The sequence below is a fragment of the Anabas testudineus genome, chromosome 9, assembly GCF_900324465.2.
Source record: "Anabas testudineus chromosome 9, fAnaTes1.2, whole genome shotgun sequence".
Taxonomy (NCBI): Eukaryota; Metazoa; Chordata; class Actinopteri; order Anabantiformes; family Anabantidae; genus Anabas; species Anabas testudineus.
Genome location: NC_046618.1, coordinates 3,713,835 through 3,729,490, shown reverse-complemented (window position 1 = coordinate 3,729,490; position 15,656 = coordinate 3,713,835). Strand labels below are relative to the sequence as shown.

General features: G+C 39.3%; 1 protein-coding gene across 1 annotated transcript; it reads left to right on the top strand.

Annotated features, from left to right (window-relative positions):
• The first annotated feature begins 177 nt into the window (after positions 1-177).
• Positions 178-15,099, top strand: ift81 (intraflagellar transport 81 homolog). Its single transcript, XM_026343966.2, has 18 exons — positions 178-614; positions 752-855; positions 1,007-1,187; positions 1,276-1,365; positions 1,917-1,982; positions 2,290-2,400; positions 2,803-2,887; positions 3,344-3,507; positions 3,607-3,702; positions 4,516-4,662; positions 10,487-10,636; positions 11,315-11,443; positions 12,168-12,257; positions 13,075-13,161; positions 13,258-13,329; positions 13,579-13,664; positions 13,923-13,968; positions 14,280-15,099. Exons 1-18 carry the CDS (start codon positions 471-473, stop codon positions 14,460-14,462), a joined length of 2,031 nt encoding a protein of 676 aa, XP_026199751.1. The 5' UTR covers positions 178-470; the 3' UTR covers positions 14,463-15,099.
• The last annotated feature ends 557 nt before the right edge of the window (positions 15,100-15,656 follow it).

Genomic DNA, 15,656 nt, shown 5'->3' with positions numbered 1-15,656 from the left:
TTCAACAATAATATATTTTGGGTACGTAATGCTAAATGTAATAATTCTTTTCCTCGTCTGTAGAACTAAAAGTCAATCTGCGCACATTTAGCGCAACAAAACAAAACTCTCTTGAATCGATCGTCAAAGCTACTTCCTGTTAGCAACCAATCCGCAACGCCTTCATGGTTTCCATGGGGCCGTTGACAACAACCGCCGCCTTGCTATCTTCCAACTAGTTAGCTAGCTAGCTAAGAATATCTATAACGCGACGTAAAAATATTTTGGACTTGTGTCGTTATCATTTGTAAATAGTTGTTTGCCAACGTCACCTTCAATCAAGCGACCTGCTTTTTAGACAAAGTGTTTTTTCACGGGCTGACAAGCGAAGTTTGTCGACAGAAAACTAATTTACAGTTAGCTTAGCTGGCTGATCCAGCAAAGAGGAGCACGAAGGGCCGTTACAGCACGCAGGTTTCAGCATTTCCAAGATGAGCGAACACTTGAAATTCATCGTGGAACAGCTGAACAAAGACCCATTCAAGAAAAACTTTAACCTTATCACATTTGACTCTCTCGAACCGATGCAGCTGCTGCAGATTTTAAATGACGTTCTGGCTGAAATAGACCCAAAGGTGAAAGACAGATTTCAACAGATTTTACTTATTGCAGCTGTGTGAAAGTTACCGTGTCTGTTATTAAAACATTGATTTTATGTGACAGTCATGCCATTTAGTGCCCACTATCATCTTACTGTTCTTCTCGTGTTTAGCAAGCCATAGACATCCGTGAAGAAATGCCTGAACAAACTGTAAAGAGAATTAGCGCTCTGTTGGGGATGCTGAAATATAAACCTCCTGGCAGCCTCTCTGATGTGTAAGTAGCTGGGGTGAATAAGGATTAAAATGTCCACATCTTCATTTGTGTATCACTTGCTGTTGACTGGTTAGGGTTAGGGTTGACTGTTGGTCCAGAGATATTTTCTTTATTTGCTTTTAAAAGTGCATCCTCTTCTCACTTCTTGCAGTAGCAGCTTCAGACAGGGTCTGGTGACTGGCAGAAAACCTGTGATCCACCCAATCCTCCACTGGTTGCTACAGAGGGTCCCTGAGCTGAAGAAAAGGGCTTACCTGGCTCGCTTTCTAGTTAAGCTGGAAGTGCCTGCAGAGTTTCTGCAGGATGATGTCATCAATGACACTTATCACCAGGTTGGTAGATATATTTCAGCTGCATATCATTATCTACTTTTTTAAATTGGAAAAAAAGGTAAATGCACTAAATGTTGTGTGTTCACAGTATGAAGAGCTGGTTGAAGGCTTTAAGACATATCACAAAGAATGTGAACAGCTGAGGACTTCAGGCTTCTCCACCGCCGAAATCAGAAGGGTAAACAAAGTAGTCTTTAACCCTTTACAGTTGCTGTGTGGTCTTGTTGCAAAGCATTCTTATTCTCATAATACCATGTGCTCAAAAGACATCAGTGTAACATTTATTTATTTATTACTTGTAAAAGAGGAAGGCCTTTAGGTTTTGAGATTTTAACTGACTTTTTAAAGTTGATTCATCAGTTAAATCTGTTCTAATCAAATATAACATTAATTAACTGACTCTTAGATTTTAATATAGATTTTCTTTGTCAGGTTATATTATATAGAATATCATTTGTAACTCATTGTCAGGCAGAACAGTAATTTTTAAAATGTCTTTGGGGAATTTTGATTTCTTAAAAAAAAAAAAATTCTGTAAATGTCTGAACCAAATCTGAATAATTTGTGATTCAAAACATTGAAATATATGTTGGTAATAAAAAATAATTGTTCTTCTTCATCACTTACAACAAAAAATATTCATTCAACAGTATTCATTAAAATTCATCATTCTTACCTTGGCTGATACAGTTCTGATAATGTTTCCATGTTTTGTTTTGTTTTTGAAAGGACATTAGTGCAATGGAGGAAGAGAAAGACCAACTAATCAAACGTGTGGAGAGGCTGAAGAAGAGGGTAAGGACACTGCTCTGAGAGGCCCGTTTGCTCTTGTTATACTTGGAAGGTTTTAGGCTTCACAAAGGAATGAAAACGGAACCTCAGACATATATTATCAACTCCTCTAATACATGTGACAAGGATCTGACAGGCTGCAAGGCTGTCTTAACAAAGCTGTAAAGTAATGAGGTGTTAATTTAATAGGTCTTACTCATAGGCATGCGAGAAGGTTAGAACTGACTCTGTTAGAAGTGCATCGTTATTTTTGCTGACTGTGTAATGGCCTCTAATCAGATGTCATCATATTAACTTGTAACTCCACTAGGTGGAGTCCGTGTCCAACCATCAAAGAATGCTGGAACAGGCTCGACAGCTGCGAGTGGAGAAGGAGAGAGAGGAGTCACTTTCTCAACAGAAGCAGGAACAGAAGAACCAAGTAGACACTTGTTATTAATTGTGGTTTGTCATTACATTTGGTATATTTCACAGGGATGATACACAGCATGCAATCTGTTTTGCTTCAGGGAACTGAAAAGAAAAACAACTCATAATTCATAAATCATAGATTTAGCTTGACACATCCAAAAAACTGTGTAGTCTCAAAAAGTTACTTTATTCACTTATGTTCAGTTCTGCATTTTTTATTTTTTTTTTTTGTTTAGTTTAGACATTTTTTAACAACATAGAATTAATGAGTAAGTGAACTGATTGATCAAATGACATTTTACAAAAAATGTTGATAATCATTAAATGTGAAAAATAAATATTTGCCGCAGTTATTAAGAATGAACATTAGTTGTAATAATAATTTTTTTGTACTTGTTGTTTTTGTCTTCAGCTGTTCCAGGCAGAGCAGAGACTGCAGAGATCGCAGCAGCAGTTGAAGGACTTGCGTCAAGCAGCTGCAGATGCCAATCCAGAGAGTGAGTACCAATGTGCTGCTGCTCTGCAGGACAGAGCTAAATGGGACATTTAAGGACACAACAGAGGGAGTATCTCATTTAACAATCACCTGTTGAGACCCTCTAATGATGCTGATATGTGAGGTGTTATAATACAGCTTATGAGGTAAATTGTTCTCATCTGGTATTGGTTTAGGGTTAGGGTTAGTGTCCTCTTCAACCCGAGGAGAGATTTACATATTTGGAGTTTCTAAAATGACCTGTAAAATACAAAGTGAGGTGAATCTGCACAATTTAAGTCACTTATCACAATCGTAGTATCTGTGTTTCCAAAGTAAGTAAGTAGTTTGAACAGTTTTTTGCCATTTAACAATGAAATGAATTTTAAAAATATTTCAGTGCATTTCATGCAAGATATTACTGGTATGTTTGCCATGTAGGTTCAACATGCTTAAACTAAAACTCTGTCTTTTTTAGGCTTAATTAAGAGACTTGAAGAGGAAATCAAGATCAACTCCTATATGGTCTCTGAGAAACTTCCCAAAGAGCTGGATGCTATGAGGCGTACAGTCCAGTATCTTCAGAAGGTGGCTTCAGAGCCTGCCATGGGTCAGGCCGATCTCCATGAGCTGGAGGACAAGGTCAGGACCAGCAAATGGGGTTGTGTCTATATACCTTTATACATTGTCAAATTCTCAAGTGTTTGTGTCTTGTGTGTTCTCCTATTTACATTTTCACAGATAAAAGAAGTTGATTCTCAGATAAATCAGCTGATTGAGAAAAGGATGATGAGAAATGACCCCATGGATGACAAACTGACTCTTTACAGGCAACAGGTATTAAGTCTAAAAGGGCCCTGTCTGTGCTGACTATCATGTTGTGTTTTATTAGAAACAAAAAACTTATATTTACATTTTGTGTTCAGAGGGGACCTTTAAGGAGGTAGCACCTTGCAAAGGTTTACCAATATGCTTATGTACAGTATGTTAGATAAAGTCAGTACATGTATTGATTGTGCATCCATTTTCCAACAAGGCAGGGGTAGCGGTGCATAGGTCATCTTTCTTTCCTGTCCTCTCATGAGGGAGTGGCGCTCATGTGCCTTAGTTAAAAGCTTAAACATCCTGTATGATGTCTGTTTTAGTATCAACCCTATTATATTCCATGTTAATAGCAATTGTATGTACTGTGTAAGTACTAGTATAGTATTAGTATGTTCTTGTGAGTATTTATACAAGAAGATCTTGGTTTTGGCCCAAAGGTTGTCCTCAGGATTCTGTGTAATATTATTTTGTCTTTGAGTAATTAAAATATAACCTCTAAACATATTTTAACCCACAGAAGATTATCATTTGTGTCTCTTATATTTCTTCCACAAAATGTTTTTTTTATCAACTCCTTTTTTTTCTGAAAAAGCCAAGATAAATTATTTTTGATTTTGTTACCAATACCTGTGAGAAAACATATTCATATTCATATTCCACCACAGATACCTGGTATAGAGTACATTATCTGATTATATTTCTTCTGATTATACTTACCCTAATGACATCGCTCAATTGTATTTAAACTGAATGATGAAAAGCCAGAAGTCAGTCAGCTGAAAGTCTTGTCGTGTTTGTATATGTAATGTAATGTGACCCTTGCAGGCCTCCATCATTGTTCGAAGAAAAGAGTCAAAGGCAGAAGAGCTTCAGGAAGTGAGGGAGGAGCTAGCCGCAGCAGAGAGGGAGCTGAGGCAGAGGAGCAGCCAGGCACAAGGTTCAGATGGGGAAGTGGTCATCCGGGGTGATGAGGTGGGAAGTCCGTCTTACACAAAATACTGTAGTTATTATTATTATATACAGTATCTCAGCATACTTTAAAATACTCTTCCTTGCCATATAGATGTTATTAGAATGTGTTACATACATGATGTCGAAATGTATTTCTGATAAGAATGTTACACTCTGTAGCCAGCAAAAGACATGTTTATCTCATGATTATCTTCTTTATGTTCAAGGTAACAGTTGACAATACATTTAGAAAGTCCACCTTTATCTAAGTGCTCACCAGTAGATCTGCAAAACCACAGAAAACACAAGGCTATTTCTGTTCTTATCCAAACACAGACAGGCTCACTGTCTAATGTTACTTATCCGTTTTCCCTTCTCTCCCCCACATTCCCATGCAGAGTAATAAATAGAACACAACAGAGATTATCCAGAACAAGAAACTGTACTGAAATTTGTCCCTTTCTTTTGTCCTTAGTGTAATCAACCTTCTTATGCACATTCAACTAACTTTGAGCAGAAAACCTTTTTATGTACATACTGTATGTCTCATGACAAAGATTTGCTCCCTCTATATGACAGAACCACATGTAAGAAACAATGATTTCTTTTGTCTGTGCATACATTAACATTAAGTGTCACTCATCAAGAGCATTACCAAAGGGATGCTGACAGATGGAGGTTGTGCTGTGTCCGTATGTACTGTGTGGATGAGATTTTTTATAGCCTGGTGTTTGACGCACATTGATATCCATGAGGTGTGAGCTGGCCCCCTACTGAGGGGAGAGAGTCACAGCATGTCTGAAACTGCAGCAACTTTCTCCCTCCTCTGTCTGTGTCCTGTGGGGCTGCTGTCAATCCCTATGGATGGTGCACGTGGTTGTTCCAAGAGTGCTGGCCCTGACTCCTATTCAGCATGTGTGGGTTGAAAATAAAAAGTGAGGCACAGATATAAATTGTATTTTACAAAATGCAGAAGTATTCCTTTAAACAGCTAGGACCAGTGAACATATCATAGACGTGCGCTTCCTGCGTTTTATTGTTAGTTATGTTTTTGTGCCAACATATTTTGTTGCATATAGATTATTACTAAGTTTTTAGCACAAAATGACTGCATGTGGTATTCTTGCAGCAGCAGAGACAAAGCGCAAATGCTTCCACTGATTCTGGCAAATGATAGAGGAAGCTGTTCTGTGGAAAATTACTTCAAACATGTTTATGCTTTTCTGGAAGAAAAGAGAAAGAATTAATCTAAACTAAATCTCTGCAACAGGAAGAACTATTATCCAGTGTTATGGAAAATTTGGGAAAAAATAGTGCTGGCAGTAGTATTAGTACAAGACAAGTTTTGTGCAATAAAGCAAAAATTTGTGATTTGTTAAGTTAAAGGTACAAAGAAAGTATTTTCAGTGTTTTCACTGGTAAAGATAAGCAAGTTTAGAGTCCAATACCTGCAACACAATAAAAACAGTTAGGACAGAGGCATGTTTGCCACTTTGTTACATCATCATTCCTTTTAATCACACCTCTTAATCATTTGTGAACAGAGGATCCCATTTGCTGCAATGTTACAATACTTCAGCTGCTCAGCAGTCTGTGGTTGCTGTTACCCGATTCTCCTCTTTATGATGCACCATACATTTTCAATAGGAGACAGATCTGGTACAACTGAGCACACACACACTCCGTGTCTATGAAACAGCACTGTTGTTGCACATGCAGAATGAGGCCTGGCATTGTTCTGGTGAAATAGCCACTAACTTACAGAAATATGTGCCTCATCATAAATGGTACTTTCGCAAAGAAAGCATTCAGATCAGGTGACAGGGAGGAAGCAAGGAGGGTCCAGAGACTGCTGTCTGACAGGATCAGGGAGGGAAAGGAGGCTTACAGAAGGAAACTGGAACAAAAGCATTAGCATAACAAAATCAAGGAGGTGTGGAGAGGCATGAGGACCATCACTGGCAGCTAAGTCCAGCAGCCAACGAATTTTATAATTTTTACAACAGAACCCCGTTAACACTACAGGCTATTCAGTACCTCCCCCCACATGACTCAGCCACCACATGATGTCCATCTCAGGAGAACAGGTGAGGAGACAGCTGAAAGGCTGCAGGGCCAGATGGAATCAGCCCAAGGGTGCTAAAAACCTGTGCTCCCCAGCTATGTAGTGTTCTTTAACACATCTTCAACCTCAGCCTGCATCTGGAGAGAGTTCCTCTTGGGTGGAAAAAGTCGTGCCTAATTCCCATGAATAAGAAGTCACGTCCCAGTGTCCTCAATGACTACAGAGGCTCTACAGACTACAGACTCTGATCTCACATATTATAAAGGCTTTTGAGAGGCTGATCGTAGAGTCCCTGCAGACTCTGTTCAAACACTGACTTGACTCACTCCAGTTTGCCTATCAACCCCATCTTGGAGTGGATGATGCCAGCATACATCTGCTCTATTGCACTTACACCTACCTGGACCAGCCCAGGGCCTTAGTGAAGATTAGTTTTTCCTATATTTCTCCAGTGCATTCAACACCATCCAGCCTGCAGGTCGACACTCTCCTAATTTCGTGGACCATGGACTACCTCTCCAACCTCCCCCAATTGGTCTGCCTACAGAACTATGTGTCTGACACTGTGTTCTGTAGCACAGCTGCTCCACAGGGCACAGTTCTGTCTCCATTCCTCTTCACCCTGTATGCCTCAGACTCAGACTGAGGTACAACTCAGAGTCCTGCCATCTTTAGAAGTTCTCTAACAACTCTGCAGTTGTAGGTTGTATTCAGGGTGGAGATGTCACAGAGTACCAGGGAGTGGTAGACAGTTTTGTGGACTGGTGTGGACTTAACCATCTGGGAATGTACTTGGACAACAAACTGGACTGGACAAAGAACTCATGAGTATTGTAAAAAAAATAGCACAGAGCTGGATGTACTTTCTGAGGAGAGTCTGCAGCGCCATACTGGGGATGTTTTATGAGTCTGTGGTGGCCAGTGTCATCTTCTATGCTGTGGTCTGCTGGAGCAGCAACATGAAGGTGGCAGACGCTAACAGGCTGAACAAACTGATCAGGAGGGCTGGCATTCTTCTGTGGGTCGAGCTGGACTCTACATGTTGTAGCTGAGAGGAGGATGCTGTCCAAACTCCTCTCAATCCTGGATAATCCCTCCCACCCACTACACAGTGTGCTGGCTGGACAAAGAAGCATGTTCAGCCAAAGACTGATTAACATCAAGTACTCCACAGAACACTACAGGAGGTCCTTTCTACCTATGGCCATCAATCTTTACAATTCCTCCCTCAAATGTAAGGGATGGAGGGTTTTAAGGTTTTTGAATCTTAAATCTTGAATTTCTGGATGCAGCATTGTACTGTGTTATGTCACAAAGGTTTTCCAACGTCCTCTGACCACATGTAACTATATTCATCATGAGATACGATGGTTTTTCATGCAGTGCTGTCTGAGGATTCAAAGGTTACATATATCCAGACTGGTGTTCATTTAAAAAAAAAAAGTTGTTCGGCCAATGTCCCAACTATTTCTGTGTGTTGCAGGCATTAAATTCTAAATGTGCTTTATACTTAGAAAGACAATTGAGTTGGTCTGTGAAAACACTGAACACCTTTCCTTTGTACATTTGTCAGGTGACTAAAGTTTAAGCTAATTATCATATCACATATGTTTGTTTTTATTGCATTCTAGAAAAATTGGATTGTAGTTGGTGCCTATGTTCTACATCAATTGTACCAAAATACAATTAATTACAGACTGGCTAATCTATCTTTAATTCTAACTGAAATGATGAGAGAGAGCTGTTTGTAGAAACAAAGAGGGCCCTTGAGGCTTTACATGAATGAAGTTAATGGAAAATGTTTTGTCAAACACAGCTTATCAGACTCCTCCACAGTTGTGGGCCATCAGCCACGGTGGAGATGATCACTTTATCACAAGTATTTTCCATTCGGCTAGTTACGTTTCATCACATGCCACCCACCAACTGCAGGGTCTCTCTGAGAGGCATGACTACATTTGCTCGTCATTGGTTGGCCAGGAACATGAAACCCCTTTATCAGCCAGCTTCATCACACTGGTTAATTTTAGTCTTACTTCAGTCAAGACACCATCACATATCTGAGTAACATGTTTCATTTTATTCTAATGTATAGATCTAGCTAAATACTATTTTTAAGAGATATTTTCTCTCTGTATGTTTCCCGTGTACAGTATTTGGAGTATGTGCTGCACCATTCATGCTTCTGTTGATTTATCTATATGCAAGTGTTCGTATATACTGTATGTTATGACAGCGTTGCCATCCAGTTTAATTTAGTTGTTTTGGGAGCCCGGTACAGTATCATTCTGTGTGCTGTGTGCTAATTCCTCCCTTAGCCATGTCTGCCCTTGGTGTCCCAAAATACACAAGGAATACAAGTACACACACACTCCTTCCCACCCACATTCACTCACTCACACACACATCAAGCTTCATGGTTCCCCAAAGGACGTGAAGCACATTCTGTGATTTCTGGGGCTGTTCTCCCGTGTCAGTGTTCATTTATAGCTGCTCTTCATTGTGGAGGAGTTTCATTGTGTCCCAACAGGCAGTCAGGGCGGGGAGTGACTGAACATCCGCTTAAAGCTTATTCTGCCAGATGAAGCTGTTTGGCTGACTGTCAACCTGAAAGGAACAAGTGACTGTTTCAGATCATGGGCATGGCCTACGGGCCCCTTTGCTACAGTCACTGCTGTTCTCTAATCCCTTCCCTCCCATGGTTCAACTTATTGTCATATTCCGTGGCTTTTCATATTATATCAGCTGTGCTGGACACCATGTCATCAAATATGAAATGTACTTGAACTGTTTTCATTGAATTTTCTAAGGAAGCTTTTACATTTTGCTTGTAGCAGGAATGTTTCGTTTACTTCAGTGAGCTAATGAAGTAATACTGTAAATAAAAAAGAAATTGACTATGTACAGTGGCAAGAAAAAGTATGTAAATCTTTTAATATTTTGTGGTTTGTCTGCATTAATTTATCATAAAATGGTACCTAATCTTCATCTTAAGTCAAGAGTATTAACAAATAACAAATCTTTCATGTCTTTGATTGAGAACAAGCATAAAAACGAAGTTGGCCAGGCCCTGATGCAGCAAAGCAGACCCAACTCATGATGTTTCCTAGAACACACTTTACAATTGGAATAATGTTTTCATGATGATACGCAGTGACATTTTTATGCCTGTCTGTTCTTTCCAAATAGAAATCAAACTAATTAATGCAGAAAACCATGAAATTCCAAAAGGTTTGCATACTTTTCCCTGCTACTGAATATGTGAAAGGGGTCATTTGAAGTGACAAGCAACAGATAATTATGGCCCAGTTCTACAGTTCCTTTCATCTTTGCAGTCTGCTTAAGTATTTTCAGCTTGTGTTCTTAATTTTGCACGTAGCAAACCGTTGTTTTCAGTGACACATTTCTAAAAACCCACTGTAGACTAGCTGTCCTGCGCTAAACATCAGATGGACAACATTAGCAACGGTAAGCTATGGTAAGCAAAGCAAAGTATATAGTTAAAGAAACAGAATTCCTTCTGGAGTTGGTGGAGACTAAACCAGAGTTAAAAGGAGGTTGATATTTAGAAAGACATATGTCAGGTGACCAGAAACACAACACACACATGCTAGTTCTTAAATGTGTAAATAAGCTTTTGTTGTTAACAAGTTGGGGGTTTTAAGACCTTTGGGTGTAGGAACCACAAAATTGAGTGTAATGTATTCTTTAGCATTACATTCTCTTAACACTAATGTTGAATGAACATAATGTTAAGTTCGGATTCTTTGTTTTCCAAAGCTGAAACGTCTGGTGGTGAAATTGCGGAGCAAGGGAACCATGTACAAGAAGAAACGGCAGGAAATTGCTGAGCTGAAGGCAGAATATGGTGTCCTGCAACGAACAGAGGACATTCTCAAGCAGAGAAATGAGATCGTCCAACAGAAACTGGTAACACTACGCCTATTTTCTAAAAATATAAGACATATAAGACAAATGGACTAAACACTAAATGATCAGTGAACATGTTACGTATTGTATCTAGACCACGAAAATCATTCTAAAAGCTTTAATGCCCTTACTACCCCATGGCATGCACCCTCATGCCATGGGGTATCTGTCCTCTCAAATTGACATTCTAAATTTTCTGTTTTCACTTAATCTCCCTATTCACACAGTTTGTGTTAACAGTGAAGTGGTGTAAGCTTCCTGGAAATGGCTTCACACCCCTGTGCCGTCCCAGCACCTGACTTGTTGATAGCTGTGACGCAGACAGAGCTGCTATTTCTGATGGCTGCATCTGCTGCTTTTCCAATGTCTGCATCCCACACTAGGATTTGTTGAGCAATCAAAGTATCCTGCTGGACACCGTCTAGCTGATGATGTGCCTTTATGTTCTTTATGTGCTGCTAGTTTTATCTGCATCATAACATTAATAGATTAGTTTTTTCCAAAAAGTTTTTATGTTACAGTCTCAGGAGCCTTAGCTTCAGTGATGGTTCATATTGTTGTGGACCCTTTTTGAATGAGTCCTTCCATGAATAATTTAGTTTGCCAGTTTTAATAAGTTTTATGCTGAAGTTGTTATCATATGAATGAGTTACTGTCTGTCTCTGTTGTGTTTTTAAGCAAACCGTTGAAGCTGAGAAGGGAATCTCGGGCTACAGTAACACTCAGGAGGAACTAGAGAGGGTGTCGGCCATCAAGAGCGAGCTTGATGAGCAGAAGGGCCGCACACTGGATGACATGTCTGAAATGGTAACTTTAGAGAAGAAGCCTTAAGAAAAATCCACACACAATAGGTAACACCTGTGATTTTAGTGATATGATCAAAAAAGGCCTATTAGTGCTTGGTGGTTTTAAGTCTAGTGAGCCAAAATAAAAACACCCGTGTTTAGAAAGACTTAAATGTTAGTAGTTTCTGCATATCCCCTCTATCTGTCTGGACTGACATTTATTGTTAAATAATAGGCAGCATAACTTATAGTGTCTTCCTTATTTAACACCCTGTCATTCTTTTTTATCAATGTCCAATAGGAAGCAGTTGCAACTGACTAGGCTGTGCTCCAAGTTGTAGCGAGTTTGTTGATCAGTTTGGCACCAAGTATATTTGGCAAACTGCAGACGACTCCTAATGATGTAGTCAAACATCCCTGGCTCCAGGCTGAAGTAGACTTTGGGTTGGAAATGCACTGCTGAAATCTTTATTATTTTGATGAATGCATATCAAACTGTTTATGAATGCTGTCATAACCTTCTATGGCTTGTGGTGAAGCACTAAAATGGCACATTTGGCCTGACAGTAGACATTCTCAATACTCTGCTGCTGAGAATCCTAATTATGACACTGGTTGCTAATGCTGTCATCATCTCAGTAAATCATTAGTTACTATTAGTTATATTACCTGCTGTTGTGGGCTTTAAATGGATACAGAATTGAAACAGAAAGCATTCAGTTTGTGCTGTTGGGTTGGTTTTACAGGTTAAGAAATTAAACTCTATGATAGTGGAGAAGAAGTCAGCTCTAGCTCCAATTATAAAAGAACTGCGGTCACTGAGACAGCTGTGTCAGGTGAGTATCATGTGCATTTTAACATCTCTACTTGACAATCACACCACATAAATTAGTGTTTGTAAGGAAAACCATGCAATGGTCCACAATAAATCTGGACCCTCAAAAGGCATAACAAAACATAATTCTTCCCCCACACAACCCAGAAGTAAAAGAACCCTGCCAAGAGGTTGATCGTGATGTTTTACCAGAGTGTCAATCTTATGGGGTTGATATAGTTGCAGATAAGAAATTTGATCTAAATTGAATAGAATTCTTGGATATGTAATTGTGAGTTTCATATATAGAATGCAAATCAGTGGAAAATGAAAATTCGTCCAGCAGAACCACACTAAAACATTTAAACTTTTATAGAGAAAATCTATATCCTCAATTTATATATAATTTAAATATTTACTTTGAGACTGCAAACTAGTGAGAGGTAATTTGTTTTGTGATTGTGTATTATTTTGGACAGAGTCCATAAGCAATAATTTATATATAAATAAAATGCACGATGGGAAAGCCCCCCACATTGCCACACTAAAGCGGGGGATTAAATTTTCCTACATGTGTTCCCAGAATCACGTTTCCATCTTACTGGGTAATGTCTACTAATGAATAGCTGCAACAGGAAGACATAAATAGACTTTGTGAGAGCCTGTTGTATGTGAAACTTCTCAAATGCCAGCTGTGATCTTACATTGATGTCAAACAGCGCTGTGGGTTTGACAGGAGTGTTGAAAACATATATTCTATATATTTGTCTCAGTCCCCATTCAGCATGGTAAATGATGTGTCTCTCAGTTCCTTTGTGTTTGGGTTCTGATCTTAACAGGAGCTAAGCCAGGAGTATGAAGAAAAGAAGGCACAGTATGAAAGTTGTGCTGCTGGTCTGGAGAGCAACAGATCTAAACTGGAACAGGTATAGTTATTATCTGGATACAGACATTTGCAATATTGTACATCTTTGTCACTGTTTTCATACTGCATGCCTACAGTCCTCTCTTTTAATTCACAGGAGGTGAAAGCATTGAGAGAGGAGACAGCACAGGAGGAAAACCGATATCATTATATCAACTCCATGTCTGAGGCAGGTTTTAAAAAGAGAGTTGCTTAAAGAAATAAAAATGTCACGTTTAGTCATGGTGTGGACTCCATTGCAATCAGCTATTTACAAGACAAATGTGGTAAAATTAGTATTGACACTCCAAACTTCGAGCATCTACTTGCTACCCACAGGGGTGCTGCGCAAGTGGATAAAATGTCATGGCGTTTAGCAAGTGACCTGCCCCCAGAAACCCACTGTGACAATAAACAGGATCTCTTCTGTCCTCTGCAGATCATTGAGATGCAAATCCAGCGAGCTGCTGATGAGATGAAGGCCTACGTGTCCTCTGATCCACAAGAGAGGAAGAAGGCCATCAGGTGAGCATGCTGAGCCAGGCCAGCCAGCTGCTTGCAAAGATGAATAGGCCATTTTACCTCAGTGAGCTCTTATTACAGTACAGTCAGCTGTTGCCCCTTTATTCTCCCTTGCAGCACTTAGTTGTCAGACAATAATTACCACACCTTATTATATCACAATGTGGTGATACACCACGCCTTTATTTAAAAACTGTGCGAGATTAATATGTGGAGTGTGATAGCTTGCGTTTGAATTGTATGCTTCTGTTTCTTTTGTAGAGAGGTGTACATGAAGAACATTTCAGAACAGGAGCTACTTGGCAAGGTGAGGAGAGGTGTCAAAGAACTGATCCAGTAGGTGCTATGGGTTCAGTACTTGGACATACTCCTAAAGTCAAGAACATGTGTCTGAGGAAAAACAGAAAAGACAAGGAAATTTAATGAAAACTAACCCTAACCCTAACAAAAATGCAGTAATTTAGATGCAATTATATATTTTTAGTTACTGTTGTTGTCATTTGCATTTATAATACGTACAGTTAGGCTCTAAACAGTGATCAGACTCATACTGTGTGGTTTTTTTTTTTGTTTGTTTTTTTCTTTTGACAAATTGCTCTTTTTCTTTGTGGATTCCAGAAGTTACGTGAGAAGCAGAAGATGGTCAGGGAGAACCACAGCGACAACATGGAGCAGATGAAGATGTGGCGGGACCTGGAGCAGCTGATGGAGTGCAAGAGGCAGTGCTTTATCCGAGCTCAGAGCCAGGCATCTATTGGTCAGGTCATTCAAGAGGGAGGAGAGGATAGGCTGGTTCTGTGAGGCTATGTCTAGGCAGGGCCCAAAAACAATATAGTTATTATATGTAAACTGTTACTGGACACTATATTAGAGATTAGAGATTTGACATTTGTACAAAGTTTGTTTCATTCTTATGGGGTTAAATTTACCCACCATCTGGTCTTACATGCTGCCATGGAGTTTCACTTAAGAGTTTATCTTGTTTAAGAACCAGATCTGTAAGTTCTGGCGATGACCCAGTTTAAGATGTTTTGTGAATCCACAACTTGACAAACACAAGCATCATAAAGGTGTTGCAGGACAAGGCTTTTAACGTTCTCTGCCCCACTGTAGACCTCTGTTTTACACATCTTTAAGAATATACTTCCATTCAAAGTGTCCAAAGATAACTGCGTACAAAGTGGTGCACTTGGGATGAGCCCGCGGTCAACTATTTTTGGCAGTGACGACTGTGACCTTGGACACGGGTGTCTTGCCAATTTTGGAGTCCACTGGGACCTTTGTTGCTTTGAACAGTGCAGATGAAATAGTAACATTATTCTGCCTGCTTTTTTATTATATATCTTAGCATTTCCCTATAATATAGCCTTACTCAGTATGAACGTTCACATTTAACACATGCATAGTTTATCTGTGTATTAAATGTATTTTATATTCATTTTGACTACTGTCATTAAGCATGGTTTGCTTAGTGTATATTAAGAATGTTATGTTTACTTTCTTTAATTTTAAATATGTTTATATCATGGTATGCATAACAAAAAGTAACGTTTAAAAGAATAAGACATTTCATTGTTCAAATTCTTGCTGTTATGAATAATTCGTGTTTAAATCAATGTTAAACTACAGGGACTGCAGGACAGAACACATTTTAGTTTGGATAGTAAAGTTTGATTACGTTTTTAGCAGGTAGTATGGCACATACTTTGACTATGGTTTAACTATGACACTTTGGATGCCTCATGTTGTTCCCAACAGATGTCTTTGTGGTTGTTTCAGGATCCCACTGTCACTCCCTTAGAAACTTAATCTGCTGTTGACAGCCAACGTTGTGGCTCTCGCGCCATAAGGATCAAGTGTGCATTTTGAAAGGCAGCTTGATGTCCAACGAGACACTGCTATGTTATTATTGTTAAAACACCTAGTGCTTCCTGGGGGCCTTATTAAGATGTGTTAACAGATGATGCACGCCAGTCCTGTAAAACATCTGACAGT